Source organism: Herpailurus yagouaroundi, unplaced genomic scaffold, assembly GCF_014898765.1.
Source record: "Herpailurus yagouaroundi ecotype Mexico unplaced genomic scaffold, PumYag 213, whole genome shotgun sequence".
NCBI classification, from domain to species: domain Eukaryota; kingdom Metazoa; phylum Chordata; class Mammalia; order Carnivora; family Felidae; genus Herpailurus; species Herpailurus yagouaroundi.
The window spans coordinates 10,826,915-10,845,028 of record NW_024412444.1 but is presented as its reverse complement, the minus strand read 5'-3'; the positions used below and the strand labels follow the sequence as shown (position 1 = coordinate 10,845,028).

Below are 18,114 nucleotides of genomic sequence, written 5' to 3'. Positions count from 1 at the left end.
CGTAAACTAGGAAACACAAATTTATTAGGATTATTCCTCAAGTAGATGGCAGTAGGTAGCAAACGCATTTTTGAAAGAGATTTTTTAAGTTTATCTTTCATGATGATTTGGCATCATAAAACCTGACTGCTGTTCTATTTTCTCCATTGTGAGTATAGATAGGTCACTTGGCTTGGTGTCAGCCTCAATTTGCTGATGTATATGATCAAAATCATTCTTATTTCACAGGGTGATTGGGAGAAATATTAGAGATAGTGGCTATGAAATTGCCAGACAAACCTAAGTACATAGCTGAATGGTTGAGGTCAAAGAGTTTAAAATGCTTATGCTCATTGACCTCAGCCATTCAGCTATATACTCATACATTCATCTCTGTACAATTACTAGCTTGGGAGGCCCTTTGGCAAGTTACTTATTTTTAGTCCTCATTTATCTGTAGTATAGGGATAATAAAACATCTATCTCTATAAGATTAGTATGAAGATTAAGTAAAAGAATGCACAGAAAGTAGTTTAAGCGCATGGTAGGCACTCAAAAACTTGTGATTATTATGTATTATGTGGTATGCTTTTGACATTATTGAACAGTGAACTCTTCTTGGTTTGGCTTTGCTCTGTAGGTGAAATTTCTATGTAGCTTAATTCTGAATATAAGCCATGTTACCTTTCATGGTAGTGAAGGAAAACTGATGATCCTTTTCAAAGGAAACTTCACTTTGGTCCTAAAAGTTTCCTAGGGAAAAATATTTTAGGCATTGTGTTTAAGTCATAAATGGAGGTAGAATTGATAATAAATTTCAGTTGAAAATAAAAAAAAGAATAGCTCTTATCTGGGGGTATTACTTACCCATCCTTAGGAGCTTGGATATCATGAGGGATTTTGGGGGGTAGATGGCATTTGAACATCTGAGTCATGTGGCAGCAAACGGGAGCCTCTGCATTATACTCAGTCTTGAGGGGTTTATTTTCTTTAGTTCCAACATCATTTCCTATCTCAGTCAAAAAGATTGTTTCATAAGTTGCTTTGTTTATTTCTATTTATTCACGTAATAACCAAAGCACTCAGTTGCAAATGTGTGAATTGTCAAAACCTTGAGGAGATAAATCTCTTGAAGAATTAACTGTCACTAAAAATGAAGAGACATGAGTAAAGACCAAGATGTTTTAAAATTAAAATTACATGCCTGGGCACCTGGCTGGCTCAGTTGGTGGAGCATGTGACTCTTGATTTAGGGTTGTGAGTTTGGGCCCCACATTGGGTGTAGAGATTATTACTTAAAAATAATGTCTTAAGGGGCACCTGGGTGGCTCAGTTGGTTAAGCGCCGACTTCAGCTCAGGTCATGATCTCGCGGTCCGTGAGTTCGAGTCCCGCGTCAGGCTCTGGGCTGATGGCTCAGAGCCTGGAGCCTGCTTCCGATTCTGTGTCTCCCTCTCTCTCTGCCCCTCCCCTGTTGGTGCTCTCTCTCTGTCTCAAAAATAAATAAACGTTAAAAAAAATTTAAATAAATAAATAAATAAATAAAAATAATGTCTTAAAAAAGTAAGATTATATGCCAGCCTGAGTGGTTGTGCCTAACGGATGGAAAAGGCCATTGTGGTTATTTTCATTACCTTATTAAGCATTTAAAAAGCTATGAATGTTCTTTTGGGAGTAGATGTACTATTTGTATCTTTTAACATTTCCATTGAATTTGTTTGCCAAATAAAGTTTTATGTGTGGGTAGTTTTTTTTCTTTTTTCTTTCTAAGTAAGATCTAGATTCCTATATTTTGCCAATTTTGCTAGTCTTTAATGGAAACTTTTTTTTTAGTATCTCCCTCTCCCCCATCTCTTAGTGACTATCTAAATGAATATCAGCTGTCCTTAGATTGAGCCTGTTGTATGCATTATTAAATAATATGTAAGACTACATCCTTTAAATGTAGTACCTTGTTCAGTATTTCCCACAAATGTGATCACAGTGATTTACTTTTGTGGAAAATGAGGCTATTATTCTATGGATGAGGTTTTTAACTATCAGAGATACAGAGTGGAAGTGCAATTACTTTGTTGCTTCAGCTGATCTCAGGATGGTTTAAGGTAACATTTTAATATCACAATATCCCCTTGTTCTATCTCTACTATGCTAAAATACACGATACTTTTTATAAATACCTATTTTGAATATTGAAATAAAATATTTGACATTCTTTGAGGTAATTAGAGATTTCTTGGCATCTAAAAAATTGAGTTGGGGGTCAGTATCTGTTCTTTAATACCAATTACCTAAAGAGGAGCCTCAAAGTCAAAGTTGAATGCCTCTTGCTGTGATTAACACATCATGAGAGGAGAAAATAATTAGTATTTGCTTGTCAACCTGTTTTAGGATGTGGGAAATTGGTTATTAATCTCCGAATTAGAATTTGGTGTAGGCTTTCAATAGCCTCACCTCAGAACTAATGTTCTGATGATATATTTATTTTATATCTTGCTGAGCTTCAGTAATCTAATTTACTTTGCCTGAATTCTCAGTGAAGGATTGTCACAATTTGCATATTTCAGAAGGATGTGCTCATTGTAGCTTAATTTTGTATGTTTTGTATTGTTCTCATTAAATTTTAAAAATTTCTCCTTCCCACCTTCTCTGTGTCTGTTCTTCATAATCTTATCTCTGTTCCTATGTAGAGAGATAGAAGAAATACGTTTTCTTTCTCTTTTGTGAGCCGTCTCTATAAGAAGAAATTATTGTACAATGAGTGTGTCTGGAATATCACTTGGAGATGGGAAAAATCTTGGCAAATTCATAACATTTGCAAGATCTTTGGGTGGACAGGTTCATTCTAGTTTATGTGTGAGATTTCATTTTGGTGAAGAACATTTTGCCACTTTTCCATGTGTTTTCCTATAGCATATGAATGGAACTTTGTATTTCCCCCTCCAGTGGCACAGCTTAAAAATTTCAGCCTCTGAAACATGTGGTTCTTTGCTAGTCAGGAAGCCAAGAATGTTATAGAAACAAAAAATATATAAATATATAAACAAACAAATTCATATATAACAGACATGATGTATTCTAAGAAATAACTAAATTATTGGTGGCAAAAAATGTATAAGTCATGGGTCTCCCTATTTCTAGTTACACCCACTGCAAATCATCCTACACACAGCTGCTAGATTATCAGAGCTGTTAGAATAATCTCCCTAAAACAATATTTGCATCAAATCCTTTAGTAGTGGTTTCTCTTAAGAAGTCTCAACTCCTTAGTATAGTGTGCAAGACCCTCTCTTACAGCTTCACTTTCTCTTGCATTTCCCCACTTCTTCCTTTGGCTTTGGTTACCCTCTGGGGCTGGGCATTAATTATACATAAGTGTATTGCAATACCTGTTCCTTTTCCACCTCCTCCTTCGCCTTGCCTTTCATTCAGATCACCACCCTCACTTGTAAATGCCTCCTTAGCAACTGACTGTTCCTAACTATACTTCTTAGCAGCCTCTCCAGATTTTGGTACTTAATTCATACTCTGTTAACTTATTCTCAGTGTAGAGGTGGTTGCATTTGGTTTTATAGATGTGCAGTTTCTCCAAGACAGGTGCCAAGTAAATGATGTGCTTTAATTGTGGAGTTAGAGTTAAAATTGACCCTTACTATTCTGATCACTTCGGGAAAACTTCATAAACAAAGTGGGATTTCATAAGTTTGTACTCAAAGACCAGAGAGTGTGTATCTAAATAGGAGAGGAGGAAGACAGTGTGGAGGTTTTAAAGGAATAATGTCAAATCTGTGATAGCTGTGAGACCATGGCAATCTACTTAATATACCTGAGCCTCAGTTTTTTAATCTATAAAATGGAAATGGTAATATCTACTTGGTAGGATTGTTGTGAGGATCAGAAGTACCTGCACATAGCAATTAGTCAATAGATGGTAGCTATTTTTATAGGTTGGGATTTGTTTGATTTGGCCCAAGAAAAGATTTGTAGGTTGAAATAGAACTAATGGGAATGATGTCATGGAAAATGGCAGAGAAGGAAGCTCCAAAGATTGGTTCCTTCACCAAGACAGCTATTAAGCTAGCATGAACTCTCTGAAGCAATTGTTTTGAAATTTAGTCATACACTTGCAGCATCCAGTGGCGTGCTTAATGAAGAAAGAAGCTGGTAAATTTCTGAGAATTTTGGGTTTTACACAGTGACTACCATTTTCTTTTTTTTTTCTTTAAAAAATTTTTAAAAAATGTTTATTTATTATTGAGAGACAGAGACAGAGTATGAGTGTGGGAGGGGCAGAGAGAGAGAGAGAGGGAGACATAGAATCCGAAGTAGGCTCCAGGCTCCAAGCTGTCAGCACAGAGCCCGACGCAGGGCCCAAACTCATGGACCATGAGATCATGACCTGAGCCGAAGTGGGACAGTCAACCAACTGAGTCACCCAGGCACCCCCAGTGACTACAGTTTTCTATCCCTCAGCCCTGTGACAGTCAGCTGTGGGTATGGTAGCCCATGGTTCCTGATGTGACTTGCTTGTCCTTCAAAAATTGTGGTTTTATGTTTTGACTGCTGCTTTTGATTGCTGAGGGACCAGCACAGAGACTGACCATTGTTTCAAACCCCATAGGCTAATGTTACTTCTCTGGCATCGTCCAAAGAAATTTAAAGAGACAAAATACCTCTACCCCATTTTTCTGATTGGATCCTGGCATTTAAAGAAATTTCTGTCAGGACCCTGGCTGACCACAGAAATAATAGATCAGAGACTTCAGTGACAACACACAACAAGGAATATAGTCTTTGCCAAAAAAAAAAAAAAAAAAAAAAAAAAAAAGCTTGGAAAAGTCACTAAACCAGCAACTGTATCCTTCATCTAGTAACAACAGCAATTTGTAGAAAGAGGAGAGAACCTAATTTCTAGAATTACCGCGTTACAAGATTCAAGGTATCCAGTTTTCAACAAAAATACAGAACATACAAAGACAGAAATTGTGGCCCTTAATAGGAAAAAGAAATCCCTGAAGAAGCTCAAACATTGGACTTAAGAGACAAAAGACTGTAACTATTTTAACATTCTCAGAATGCTGAAGGAAAACATAGACAAAGAACTAAAGAAAATGAGGGGAACAATGTGTAAACACATGGAGACTATCAATGAGAGAAAGTAGAAAAAGTAAAATAGCTGAAATAAAAATCAGCAGAAGGTTTAGTAGCATATTTGAGCAGGCAAAGAAGGAATCAAAAAACTTAAAGATATGGTGATTGAAATACCCTGTCTGAGAACCAGAAAGAAATAGATGAAGAAAAATGAATAGTACCTAAGGGACATCATCAAGTGTATCAACATGCACATTATGGAAATCCCAGAAGGCAAAGAGATGGGAGAGAAAAGAACAGGAAAAAAAAAAAATTGAAGAAATAATGGATGAAAAGAATTTAATGGTTTTAGCTCTTATATTTAGGTCTTTGATCCATTTTGAGTTAATTTTTGTATATGGGATAAATTAACTTTATTTTTTTGCATGTGGTTATCCAGTTGTCTGAGGTCCATTTATTGAAGAGACTATTATTTTCCTATTGGATGGTCTTGGCACCTTTGCTGAAATTCATTTGGTTATCGATGTACAGTTTTATTTCTGGACTCTTAATTTTACTTTAAGTATGTCTGTACTTAGGCCTGTACCACACTGTTTTGATTACTGTAGTTTTGTAGTAAGTTTTGAATTCAGGAAGTGTGAATCTTCCAACTTTGTTCTTCTTTTTCAAGATTGTTTTGCCTATTTAGGGTCCCTTGCAGTTCCATATGAATTTGAAGATTGACTTTTCCATTTTTGCAGAAAAGGCTGTTTGAATTTTGATAGGGATTGTATTGAATCTGTAGATCACTTTGGTTAATGTTGACACCTTAACAATATTAAGTCTTTCAGTCCACAAATACGGGATGCCTTTCTGTTTCTTTAATATTTTGTAGTTTTCAACGTATAAGTCTTTTACCTCTTGGTTAAATTTATTCCCAGTTATTTTATTTAGATGCCATTATAAATGAAATTGCCTTCTTAATTTCTTTTTTGCATTGTTCATTGCTGATGTGTAGAAACACAACTGATTTTTGTGTGTTTATCTTGTGAGCTGCAACTTTGCTGAATTTGTTTATTAGCTCTAGTAACTTTTTTGTGGGTTCTATGGGATTTTCCATATATAGAATCATGCCATCTGTGAATAGACATAGTTTACTTTTTCCTTTCCAATTTGGAGGCCGTTTGTTTCTTTTTCTTGTGTCTAGCTAGAACTTCCAGTGCAACATTGCATAGCAGTGGTGAAAGCAGGCTTCCTTTTCATGTTCCTGATCTTAGGAAGAAAGCTTTCACTCTTTCACCATTGAGTATTATGTTAGCTGTGGGATTTTCATGAATGTCCTTTATCATGTTGAAGAAATTCCTTTCTAATCCTAGCTTTTTTTTTTTTTTTTTAAATCATGAAAGGGTATTGGTTTTTGTCATGTGCCTTTTCCGCATCAATTGAGATGATTGTGTGGGTTTTTTTTTTTTTCTTTCTGTCAATACGGTATGTTACATTGATTGACTTTCTTATATTGAACCACTTGGGATAAATCCCACTTTTTCAGCCAGCCTCTGCTTTTCCAGCTTGGGTGAATTGCAAGTTAGGCTGAATAGAGGTGAGGGCCTTGCATCAGTCCTTTAGGTAGCCCCAGACAGGTTAGAACAGATAGACAAAATAATTTGTGATTTAAGTCTACTCTGCTCTCTCTGGAACCAGGTACCAGGGTCCCACACTAGAAATGCGGGTTGATCTCTTCAAGATTTCTGTTGTACTGGGGAAGGGTATGGGACAAGAGTAAGTAATGCCACAAAGATGTCCTACCATTTTTAAGTTGCCTTTTTCTTGATTCAGTGTTCACTTAGTTGCTGTAAGACTATTTTCCAGAATTCTAATTCTAAAAAAGTTGGTTTTGACAGTTTCTACTTGTTTTTCAGTGTTTTTGAAGTGGGATGGGAGCGTGGAACTGCCTACTTTGCTGTTTTGCTGATGTAGCTTTCTTCTTTTTTTTTTTTTTTTATTTTAAAAAATGTCCTTTTCATCTTTTATTTTTCTTAATGGATTATTTGTTACATTTAGTCACTTGTGTCCTTCTAATTTTGTATTCATTTCAGAATGATTCTTTTTCTCTTATTTTTTGAGTTCTTTCACCTTTTCTGGAGTTTTGTAATTGTGATTTGTATTTCTTTTTCATGTTTTGAATTATTAATGTCTCTTAGCTTGCTTTGAAATTGTATAATTTTGATCTCAAGGTCTGTTTTTCATTATCTGTAGGGATGTTATTCTGTTCTTTAGCCTCATTTTTCTTAAAATAACTGTATGGGATGGGGCTTTGATATTTTTCTGTTGCTCATTTTTATGTGAAATTTGTATTCCTGAACTTTAAGAAGGGAGTCATGGTTCAGGAGAACTTTTCTAATGTCACAGAGCTCCCTCTCCTGTTGTTTTTGTAAAATGCTCAAAAATACGGTGGCTCCTTTTCCCTTCTCCAGTTTTATTTGGATCTTTTCTTTCCTTGTCTCTCTTGTCCCTACCTTGCTCAATTTTGGTTTCAACCCAGCAACTTTCCTTATTATAGAACCCTGCCTTGGAAAGCAGTTTTGGTTGGTAGGTTGATTTTAAGAATTTATATGACTCAGGCTGCTCTAGCCTTTTTCAGAACTTAAGTCATGCTCACTTGTTATTGGATTGGGCTAAACCTTTTCCAATTTCAGCTTCTCCTCTCAAATTGCCATCACACTGTCCAGTGAATACCTACTGACTATTTAGATGTTCTCAAATCCCTCAAATGCGCCATTGCTTCCTTATGCATCCTTTTGAACAGATGCAGATTTCATGTATGTCTGCTGGCTGTTGATGTTTTCCTCACTCATTTTTATTTTGAGGTTTGTGTGGATACCTTGCCACCTACTTTTTTTTTTTTTTAACAATTTCCTTAAAACTTTTTTTAACATTCATTTTTGAAAGAGAAAGAGAGAGGGAGGGAGGGAGGGGCAGAGAGAGAGGGAGACACAGAATCCGAAGCAGGCTCCAGGCTCCAGGCTCCAAGCTGTCAGCACAGAGCCCAATGCGGGGGGCTCAAACTCACAGACAGCAAGATCATGACCTGAGCCAAAGTTAGATGCTCAACCAACTGAGCCACCAGGTGCCCCGTCACCTACTTTTGTTGTAAATATTTTCTGTGGGATTTTGGTTTGCTATCTTAGTCAATCTGTTTGATTTTAATTCAGGTAATTAAAATTTTATGATGCAGTACCTGCCATATCTAGAATCCATAATCCATTCTGTATTCACACTTTAAAAACTCTCCTGTATGGGCTTAGAGGTTCTGGCCCCTGGGCTATGGCATGTCTACTATATAGTGCTTTGTTCTGAAGTTTGAGTGCAAATGTTATTGACCTATTGGTGTTTGGATATTGCAAAACCTATCAATGTAGAAAGGGTTAGAAAGAAGCAGTTTATCATTATAGTGGAAATGAAAAAAGTATTTACACATTTTAGCAAAGTTGAAAGTGATGCAAATGTATTTGTTTCTGGAATGAACAACAAGAACTTTCTGAAGGCCAAGAACAAATTATGCAACCTGTGAAGTATAGTTCCTGTGTCATTGAAAGTAATCAGAATCAACAGAACCAGGGAAAAATGGTGGGGCAGGGAGAACCTCTCAGTTTAAAGACAACTGTCAATGCCTGATTTCAGGGAGCTTAACATTTATTCAGAGGAAAACAAGGGGTTAATTGGAGATAAAATCTGAAAACAGTGAAAAGTTGAACTTTGGCCACAAGCTACAGAGGGTTTTATAAATTAAGGGCTCCTTGAACACCTGCTCTAAGGGAATACCTGGTGGCTAGTACAAACACTAGAGCTACTCGGGCATTCCTTATGCTACTAGGAAGTAAAGATAGTTAAAGCTTCAACAGGATTTGAAAAAAAATTTTAGAGTAGCCAAGACTGATCTCTTTTAAGGGAATAAAAAGAAGAAGCCTGATAGAAGGCTTGTCAGCATAGAGAAGAAAAATATTTCTGGTTTAAAAGTGACAAAAGATCAGCTAACATACCTACTTATGGGGAATGCATCCAGGGACTGTAAGCACAGTCCCTTCTCAGGCTCTTACAAACAAACTAACCTCTTTATACCTTCAGGAGCCTAAACTGCACCTAGAATAGCTTCTGTACAATTTAGACTGAATAATAGTAGATTGTTTCATAGAAGATGCAGAAGCATAATTTTTAATAGCAATTTTTCAAACAGCCAAGGGTAGAAGGTTAAAGCATATTAATGAAAATAGTTGTGCAGGGAAGTAGACTGATGTGGTCTAGCTATACACAAATGCAAAGGCTCAGGGGCAGGAGTGGAGGTTAGTGTGGCTGAGAGGGATGAGGATAGAAAATAGTTGGAGTTAATGAGTTTGGAGAGGGAATGGAGAGCAAGATCATGCAGGGCCTTATAGGGTGTAATGATAAGAGCGTTAGGTTTCATTCTAGGTGTTTGGAAGCCACTAGTAGGTTGAGAGCAGAGGGAGGGTGAACAACTACTGTAAATGATATGTGTTCAAGCTAAATGGAGGCTGTGCTTCGGGCAGTAATACAGGCGTGTCAAAATGAAAAGAACCTGGTTTAATGTAGACTTTAAGTTTTTTTTATTTGAAAATTTGTGGTTTTAGAGTTACCTAACAGCTATGTAAGAAGTGTTGAAACACACACATCTTTTTGTTTGCTAAAGTTTGCTAAACAGTACTGAACCTCATTTCATATATTCTTATTTCTATACAGTTTAAATCAAAATGCTAGCCACAGACTACTAAATTGACTTAGTAACACGCTAAATGGATCAGAACTTGAAGTTTGCAAAACATTGTAAATTTAGTATAATCCCTTTATTTGGCCTGTCAAGACACACAGTACTGCAAATGAGCAACCTAGAATCCAGATATTGCCGCATTTCCCAAGAATATGGGAAACTCTCTTATATAGTGTAACAGTAGGTTGCAGTGTGGGAAACAGTTGGAGGATAAGCACTCCTACTTGACTGTATTACCTGTGCTTTTCTCCCTGGTGTGAAATGGGAAGGCCTGTCCATTTCAAATGGACTTGTCACATATCAATACAATTTTCATTATTAATGGTCTGTAATTAAATATATGAACTGCTAGCCAAAGTAACAGTTGGTCTTTTTTGAATTACAAATGGAGAATAAGTCATTTATAGACAGCGTGGTAGCCTTTATATTGTCACCTAAGAATTAATGAAAAGTGTCATTTTTGTATTTTCTGCAAGTTGTTGTATTTCATTTTGGAAAAGTTTGTGGAAGGAGTGAAAGATAAATGAAATATAAAGGTCAGTGCGAGGTAATGGGGAAAAAAATGGCCCTTTCAGTTCTGTTATTTGAATCCTTGCTCCTAGTTCTGTGGCCTTTGGAAGATACTTGCCTATGCCTCATTTTTCTCAGTGACAAATGGAAGTAATATCTATATCATAGCTTTAATGTTAAGATTAAATGAGGGCCTGGTGGTGTAACATATATTTTAATAAATATTAGTTTTCTTCTTTCCTCTCTTCCTTAGGAAGGAATTCAGTGAAAATATGTTGCTAGAATAAGCAGGGCTGGAGAGTGTAGAAAAATGCAAAAAGAAAGGTACATCTTTTTTTTATTGGTTGTTTTCTTCCTAGTAAGTCTATTGTGCATGATCCCAATTGTTTCTAATTTCTTTTAGAAAAGGTAGGTGATAAATAGGTAGGCTTCCTGTGCCTCTTGCTCCCCACCCCACCATTTATTTATTTATTTATTTATTTATTTATTTATTTTAAATTAATTAAAAATTTTTTTATTTTAGAGAGAAGGAGAGCATAAGCAGAGAAGAGGGTCAGAAAGAAGCGGGGGGAGAGAGAGAGAGTGAGAGAGAGAGAGAGAGAGAGAGAGCATATCTTGAGTAGACTCCACGCTCAGTATGGAGCCTGACACAGGGCTTGATCCTACAACCCTGGAATCATGACCTAAGCCGAAATCAAGAGTTGGACACTCAACTGACAGAGCCACACAGACACCCCCTCCCTCCCCTTAAAAAATTTTTTTTTAATGTTTATTTTTGAGAGAGAGAGAGAGCTGGAAGGAGCAGAAAGAGAGGGAGACGAGAATCAGAAACAGGCTCCCTGCTGACATCAGAGAGCCCAGTGCGGGGCTTGAACTCGACAAACCATGAGATCATGACTTGAGCTCAAGTTGGACGCTTAACCTACTGAACCACCCAGGCTCCCCTCACTCCCCTTTTTAAAGAGGGAAATTGCCCAAGTGATGAAAGGCAAGTTTAGGAAACCAGGAAGTAGTAGCTTTGTAGCCAATTCTAGTATTTGAGTTCCTGGTGTCTCCAGTCTGCTTTACTACAAAGAGTTTACTGAAGATGTGTCGTTCTTGATACCAAGTACATTAGCTAGCTGATAGCTGTTAATTCTAGGTGTTACCTAAAACCAGTTTTCCTTGCCTGTGAAATAAACACTTCCTTTGATTTAACCCAGATATTCTAGGAACAAAATTACAAAGAGTGAGATGGAAGTATAGAATTAGAATCTTGTCTACCTGGCTTTTTAAAAAATAACAGATGTATTTTTTTTATCATCCCAAAAAGAAACCTTGTACCCATTAGCAGTCATTCTATACCACTAATCTCCTGCCCCTTTATCCTTTTTCCTCTGACACCTCAACCTCTTACAACCAAAAATGTGCTTTTTATCTCTGGATTTGCTTATTCTGGATATTTCATATAAATGAAGTTCTATAGTATATGGTCTTTTGTGACTAACTTCTTAGTGTAGTATTTTAAAGATTCATCCATGTTGTAGGATGAATCAGTATTTATTCTATATTGCCAAATTAATATAATATAATTTAATATAATATAATATAATATAATATAATATAATATAATATAATATAATATAATATAAAACATATTACATTTTGTTTACCTGTTCATTAGTTGATGGACATTTGGGTTGTTTTCACTTTTTGGCTGTCATGAATAATGCTGCTCTGAACATTCATGTACAAGTTTTTGTGACATATGTTTTCAGTTCTCTTGCGTACATACCTCAGAGGAGAATTGCTGAGTCATATGCTAACTTTTTGTTTAACATTTTGAAGACTTTATAAACTCTTTTCCAGAGTTATTGCACCATTTTGTCTAGCTGGATTTTAAATCACTTGGTGTCCAGGTTCGAATTTCATATATATTAAATGCGAACCTTAGCTGAAACAAGAGGTTTGAATTGATAGGGGAAGAAAAGCTACCTGTTGTAGTTTGTAGAGTTGGAAGTCCTTTTTCTTAAAGTGGGTTTGGAATTATTAGTATTAATCTTTGACTCTTTTTGTTTGTTTGTTTGCAGTTTTATCTCCAAGACACTAAAAGTAGTAACGGTACCTTTATAAATAGCCAGAGATTGAGTCGAGGCTCTGAAGAAAGTCCACCATGTGAAATTCTTTCTGGTGACATTATCCAGTTTGGGGTAGATGTAACGGAGAACACACGGAAAGGTACGGGTATGGATCGATTTTCCTATTATTTGTCTTTTTAAGTTAAAAAAAAAAAGTCTATTTAATGTTGTAAAACATTTCATGTTTGTAAAAGCAATTTAAATACAGCATTATATGCAGTGAAAAATTAAAAACCTCTTACTTCCACTACTGCTTTTCTAAAATTTTAAATTCTGAAGTGTTAATAAGTGATTTATATTTTTCATCACAGTATGAAAATATAGGACATTCCTGTGTTAGTTTAGGAAACAGTTGGCTGCAGTGACAGCATACCCATCCAACAAGAGCTTAAACCATATGGATATTTATTGTTAACAAGTCAGGAGGGTAGCTCAGACTTTGTTCACTTGACTCAGTAATGTTGTCAGGAATCCAGGGTTCTTACCGCCCTCCCGTTCTACTGTCCTTAACATGTTGTTTTCTTACGCCTTTGCTTGTCTTATGTTTTTGCTTGTCACCTCATGGTTAAAGAGGGATGGCTGGGGCCCCATGCCTTATTTTCCTCATGCCAGTGTCCTTGGCAAAAACTGTGAGGCTGGGAAAAAATATCTTCCCGTATGGCTCTTTTTTTTTTTTTTTTTTTTTTTTTTTTATGTTGAAAGAACAATCTTCTGTAGAATCCTCTGAGCAGGTTTATACTCTTCTTGTCTCATTGGCCACATGCACAGCTACCTATGGCTACAAAGAAGCCTGGGAAGTTACATACCTGGCAAACAGGAGCTCCGTGATTGTCAGAGGTCAGTTATGATTTAACCCTTCCAGTTGTGCATACATTTTGGCTCAAACAAAATCAGGGTTCTGTAGGCAGTTCATACTACCTATGGAGATATAAAATTTCACGTCTCACAGGGTTTGAAACTAGAAGTTCTCTAGCTAAATAAATGTAGATTGGCTTTATTTTTACAATTCTGAAGCTTCCTGGCTCTACCTGCTTTACTGCCTACTTTATGACCATGAAATTATATGGCTGGATCACAAAACTAAATAAATAGGAACCAAAAGTGTGCAGTTCCACTCTCTTAGTTTAATACGGTCAGTGGAAGCAATTGACAAGTTTCTTCTTTTGCTTCTCTGAACATACTTTGATCTGGTGTTACCCTGAGTCATCAGTCTGTGACATTTTGCCCGGTAGACATGGGGATGGATGATGGTGGCTGGGTGGTGATGCTGCTGCTGTGTGTGTACATGTGCGTATGTGTTTATATAATTTCACTGGTTGTTGCAACCGAAGTTTATTTTTATTGGGTTTTGGTGGTCTCCTCCAGGAGTTAGGTTTTGATGTTTGATTTTGATTTGGGTAGAATGAAAGTCTTAGGAATTTCCATTTACAATTGTAAAATAAAAAAGAAAGTTTATATTTTGATGCAGAGTATTGAGTCCTCCTTACTAAGAGAACTCAACTTATTTAAGACCATACTAAGAACAGCTGTGTCGGACACGGTACCATCTGTTGCCACATCGTACCACCTCTGGTACCAAGGCATTCAGCAAACACTGAGCCTCAGCTGTAAGTAACCCACAGAGAAGACAGTTTGTTTACGTGTTTTCTCCAAGGAATGTCTGTTCTTGGCTTGCATTTCCCCAAGAGAATTAATGGTGTTAATTAAGAAAAGAATGAGGTTATCAAATACATTTAGGAAATGCTTAGTTAACCAAAGGTAAACAGGACTTCTCAGAGTCTTTAGTATGCTAACATATATGCAGATCTCCACGAGGGTGACTGTTCTAGAATGTAGCTCTTTCCAAACTCCTTCCTACTCCTCCCTACTCCTCTTTCCCATAGAAGTTCCCATAAGGAACACTCTTTAGGACATGTTGTAAGAAGCTTAAGAGGACAATCCTGAAATTCAGGTTATTATTACTGCACTATTATTTCAGCAACATTAGATTCTTGCAGGCTTCTTTGAAAATTTAACTATCTTTTATGTCAACTTTAAGGAAATTAAGAAGATGTCTTCATCATTTAAAATGTTGTTTCTTGGGGCGCCTGGGTGGCGCAGTCGGTTAAGCGTCCGACTTCAGCCAGGTCACGATCTCACGGTCCGTGAGTTCGAGCCCCGCGTCAGGCTCTGGGCTGATGGCTCAGAGCCTGGAGCCTGTTTCCGATTCTGTGTCTCCCTCTCACTCTGCCCCTCCTCCGTTCATGCTCTGTCTCTCTCTGTCCCAGAAATAAATAAACGTTGAAAAAAAAAATTAAAAAAAAATAAAATGTTGTTTCTTTTGTTATTTATTGCCTCCAAAAAGTTGACTTATGTTATGCATGGCCTCTTAGGATAAGCTTTGTCACTAAGTTGAATACTACCCGTTTAAGCATATGCCAGGAAAAAAGTTAGACTTTGTCCCATGCTAAACAGTACTATGATAAGCTTTATATTACTTGGAAAATCCTACTGAAATTATACAACACTACAGGATAACCCCTGGATCAAAGAAGAAATCAAAAGGGGAACTTTAAACTATATAGAAAGGAAAGGAAAGGAGACTTTTATACCAAAATACAGTAAATCCTTTACTCAGATAAAAATTATAATTTTAAATTCCTTCTGTACTAAAGAAGAAAGACAATGAAGGAACTTGGCATTTAGAAGAAATTAGAAAAAGAATGAGAAAAATAAGCTGGGAAATAAAAAGCAGAAATTAAGAAATAAGCAAAAAACTATAGAAGGCATAAACAAACCAAATGCTGGTACTTTATAAGTCAACCAACCAACCAGCAGACAATAAAACAGGTAATTCATTAGCCTTGATTCTCTTACTAGGTTAAAAAAAAATACTAGCAAAAATATGTAAGATAAGGAATGAGGAAGGATACATAAACACAGATACAGGACATACTAAAAGAATTTTGAGAAAGTATTACATGTCAACCTATGGCAAAGAAGAAAAAAAACTAGAGTAAATTGTTTTCCTAGCAAAATTACCCAAGATGTAAAAAACTTGAGTAAATTGATTTCCTTAAAAGAGACTAGGAAGTTATCATGGATTGACCAGAAATAGGCCTTAACAGCTGAATTTTAGCTTATTTTTAAAAACAGATAAATTTAATGTTATTTAATCCAAACATACATAAAGGTGGAAAACTGTCAAAATCCTTAGTGCCAAATTCTGATAAAGATATGGTAAAAAAAAAAGAGAACTAGAACTGATTTTACTCGTGGCAATAGGTGAACAATTCTGATTAAGGTATTAGTAAATTAACTTCAGAAATGAAGCTAGAATAAACAAAAAAAGGAGATTTTATTCTAGGAATGCAAAAATGATTCAGTATTGGGGAAATCTAACCAACATCATCCACAAACTAAAACTAAAAAACACATAACTGTATAACCAGCAGGTATTGAAAAGACACGATCCTTCTCTTCCCATCTTAGGTGGTGGCTGGCCTCCCTCCTCTCCAGCTCCATTTTACCTCTAGCCCTGGCTTCCCTTTCCTGTCAGGCTCTAAGGAGCCTGAGCACTTCCCATATCACTTTAGGGTGGCCTTATAGCCCCTGGCCCCTAGAGTCCCTGTGCTTTCTCCTTTCCTTGGGTGTTGGTCCCTGCCCTCCCCTTGCCATGAATAAGGAGTAAGATGTGAACTGTGATCATGCTGGGCACTGGCCTGATGGAATATATCCTGTCAGGTGTAACATCAGTGAATGAAAAGAAAATTCTTCACATTGATAAAAACCTATGTTACGGAGGAGAAAGTACATCTATGACACCTCTGGAAGATTTCTACAGAAAATTTAAATTACCAGGAGCACCACCAGCATTAATGGGGAGAGGAAGAGAGTGGAATATTGTCTTAATTCCTAAGTTCCTTATGGCCAATGGTTAGCTGGTTATGATGGTGCTTTATACGTGGGCACCTGGGTGGCTCTGTCAGTTAGGTGTCCAACTCTTGGTTTTGGCTCAGGTCGTCGTCTCTTGGTTCGTGGGTTTGATCCCTACTCTGTGCTGACAGTGCGGTGCCTGCTTGGGATTCTCTCTCTCTCTCTCTCTCTCTCTCTCTCTCTCTCTCTCTCCCTCCCTCCCTCCCTCCCTTCCTCCCTCCCTCCCTCTCCTTCTCTCCCTGCCCCTTCCCCACTTGCCCTCTCTGTTTCTCTCTCAAAATTAAAAGAATTAAAAAAAAAAAAATGCTGTTTTATACAGAGGTTACCCGCTATCTGGATTTCAAAGTGACTGAAAGGAACTTTGTCTATAAGGGAGGAAAAAATCTACAAGATTCCTTCCACTGAAGCAGAAGCCCTGGCATCTAGCTAAATGGGACTGTTTAAAAAATGTCACTTCCCAGAACTTTTGCGAGTGTTGATCTGAAGAAGACTGCAATGAGAGAGGTTGACAAGAGATTTGACTTGGGACAAGATGTCATAGATTTTACTGGCCATGCCCTGGCACTTGATAGAACTGATGACTATTTAGATCAACCATGTTGTGAAACCATTAATAGATAGACTTTACGGTAAGTCTCTGGCAAGATATGGCAAAAGCCCATACCTTTATCCACTCTATGACCTTGGACAACTGCCATAAGAATTTGCAGGGTTAAGTGCTATTTATGGTGGTACCTACATGTGCCTACACCTTCAGGTAGGTAGGTGGTACCTACACCTTCAGTAAACCACTGAAGAGATAATTCTGCAAAATGGAAAAGTGATCGGTGTGAAATCTGAAGAAGAGGTTGCTTGCTATAAGCAGCTCATTTGTGATCCCAGCTATGTAAAAGACTAGGTAGAAAAAGCAGGCCAGCTGATCAGAGTTATCTGCATCCTCAGCCACCCTATCAAGAACACCAGGGATGCCAACCCCTGCCAGATTATCATTCACCAGAACCAAGTCAATTGGAAGTCACATATCTACATCTGCTTGATCTCCTCTACACACAATGTGGCAGCACAAGGGAAGTACATCTCCATAGTACAGTGGTGGAGACTGAGGGACTAGAGAAAGAAATCAGACCAGCTTTGGAGCTTTTGGAACCAATTGAACAGAAATTTGTTAGCATCACTGACCTCTTTGTTCCAAAAGATTTGGGAACAGAAAGCCATATCTTTATTTCCTGCACATACGATGCTCCAACTCACTTTGAGACAGCTTGTGATGACATTAAAGACATCTGTAAGAGGATGACCAAATCCAAGTTTGACTTTGAGGAAATGAAGCACAAGAAAAATGACATCTAGGGGGAAGACTAACAGCAGTACATTTTATCAACTAATTAGGACAAACTTAACTTTTGAAAAATGATGTATAGTGTATGAAATCAATACTGTATTGTAAGGCCTTTTCTTTTGTAAAAAAAAATTTTTTTTAAATGTTTATTTTTGACAGAGAGAGACAGAGCATGAGCAGGGGAGGGGCAGAGAGAGAGGGAGACACAGAATTGGAAGTAGGCTCCAGGCTCTGAGCTGTCAGCAAAGAGCCTGACGTGGGGCTCGAACCCACGGACTGGGAGATCATGACCTGAGCTGAAGTTGGAAGCTTAACCGACTGAGCCACCCAGGTGCCCCTCTTTCTTTTTCTCTTTCTTTCTTTCTTTCTTTCTTTCTTTCTTTCTTTCTTTCTTTCTTTCTTTCT

The 18,114-nt window shown here is 37.1% G+C and overlaps 1 protein-coding gene and 1 pseudogene across 32 annotated transcripts in view; both read left to right on the top strand.

The window, feature by feature from the left end:
* The window catches only part of SLMAP (sarcolemma associated protein), a 157,597-nt gene that overhangs the window by 58,944 nt on the left and 80,539 nt on the right, over positions 1–18,114 (top strand). For 21 of the 32 annotated variants that reach the window (XM_040454696.1, XM_040454697.1, XM_040454687.1 and 18 more), the window contains exon 2: positions 12,408–12,555. In XM_040454696.1, coding sequence (XP_040310630.1) covers positions 12,408–12,555 — 148 coding nt within the window. Of the gene's footprint in view, positions 1–10,643; positions 10,663–12,407; positions 12,562–18,114 lie in introns of those variants that run through there. The other 11 variants (XM_040454686.1, XM_040454675.1, XM_040454679.1 and 8 more) reach the window with 2 other exon arrangements.
* Positions 16,818–17,732, top strand: LOC121016811 (rab GDP dissociation inhibitor beta-like; annotated as a pseudogene).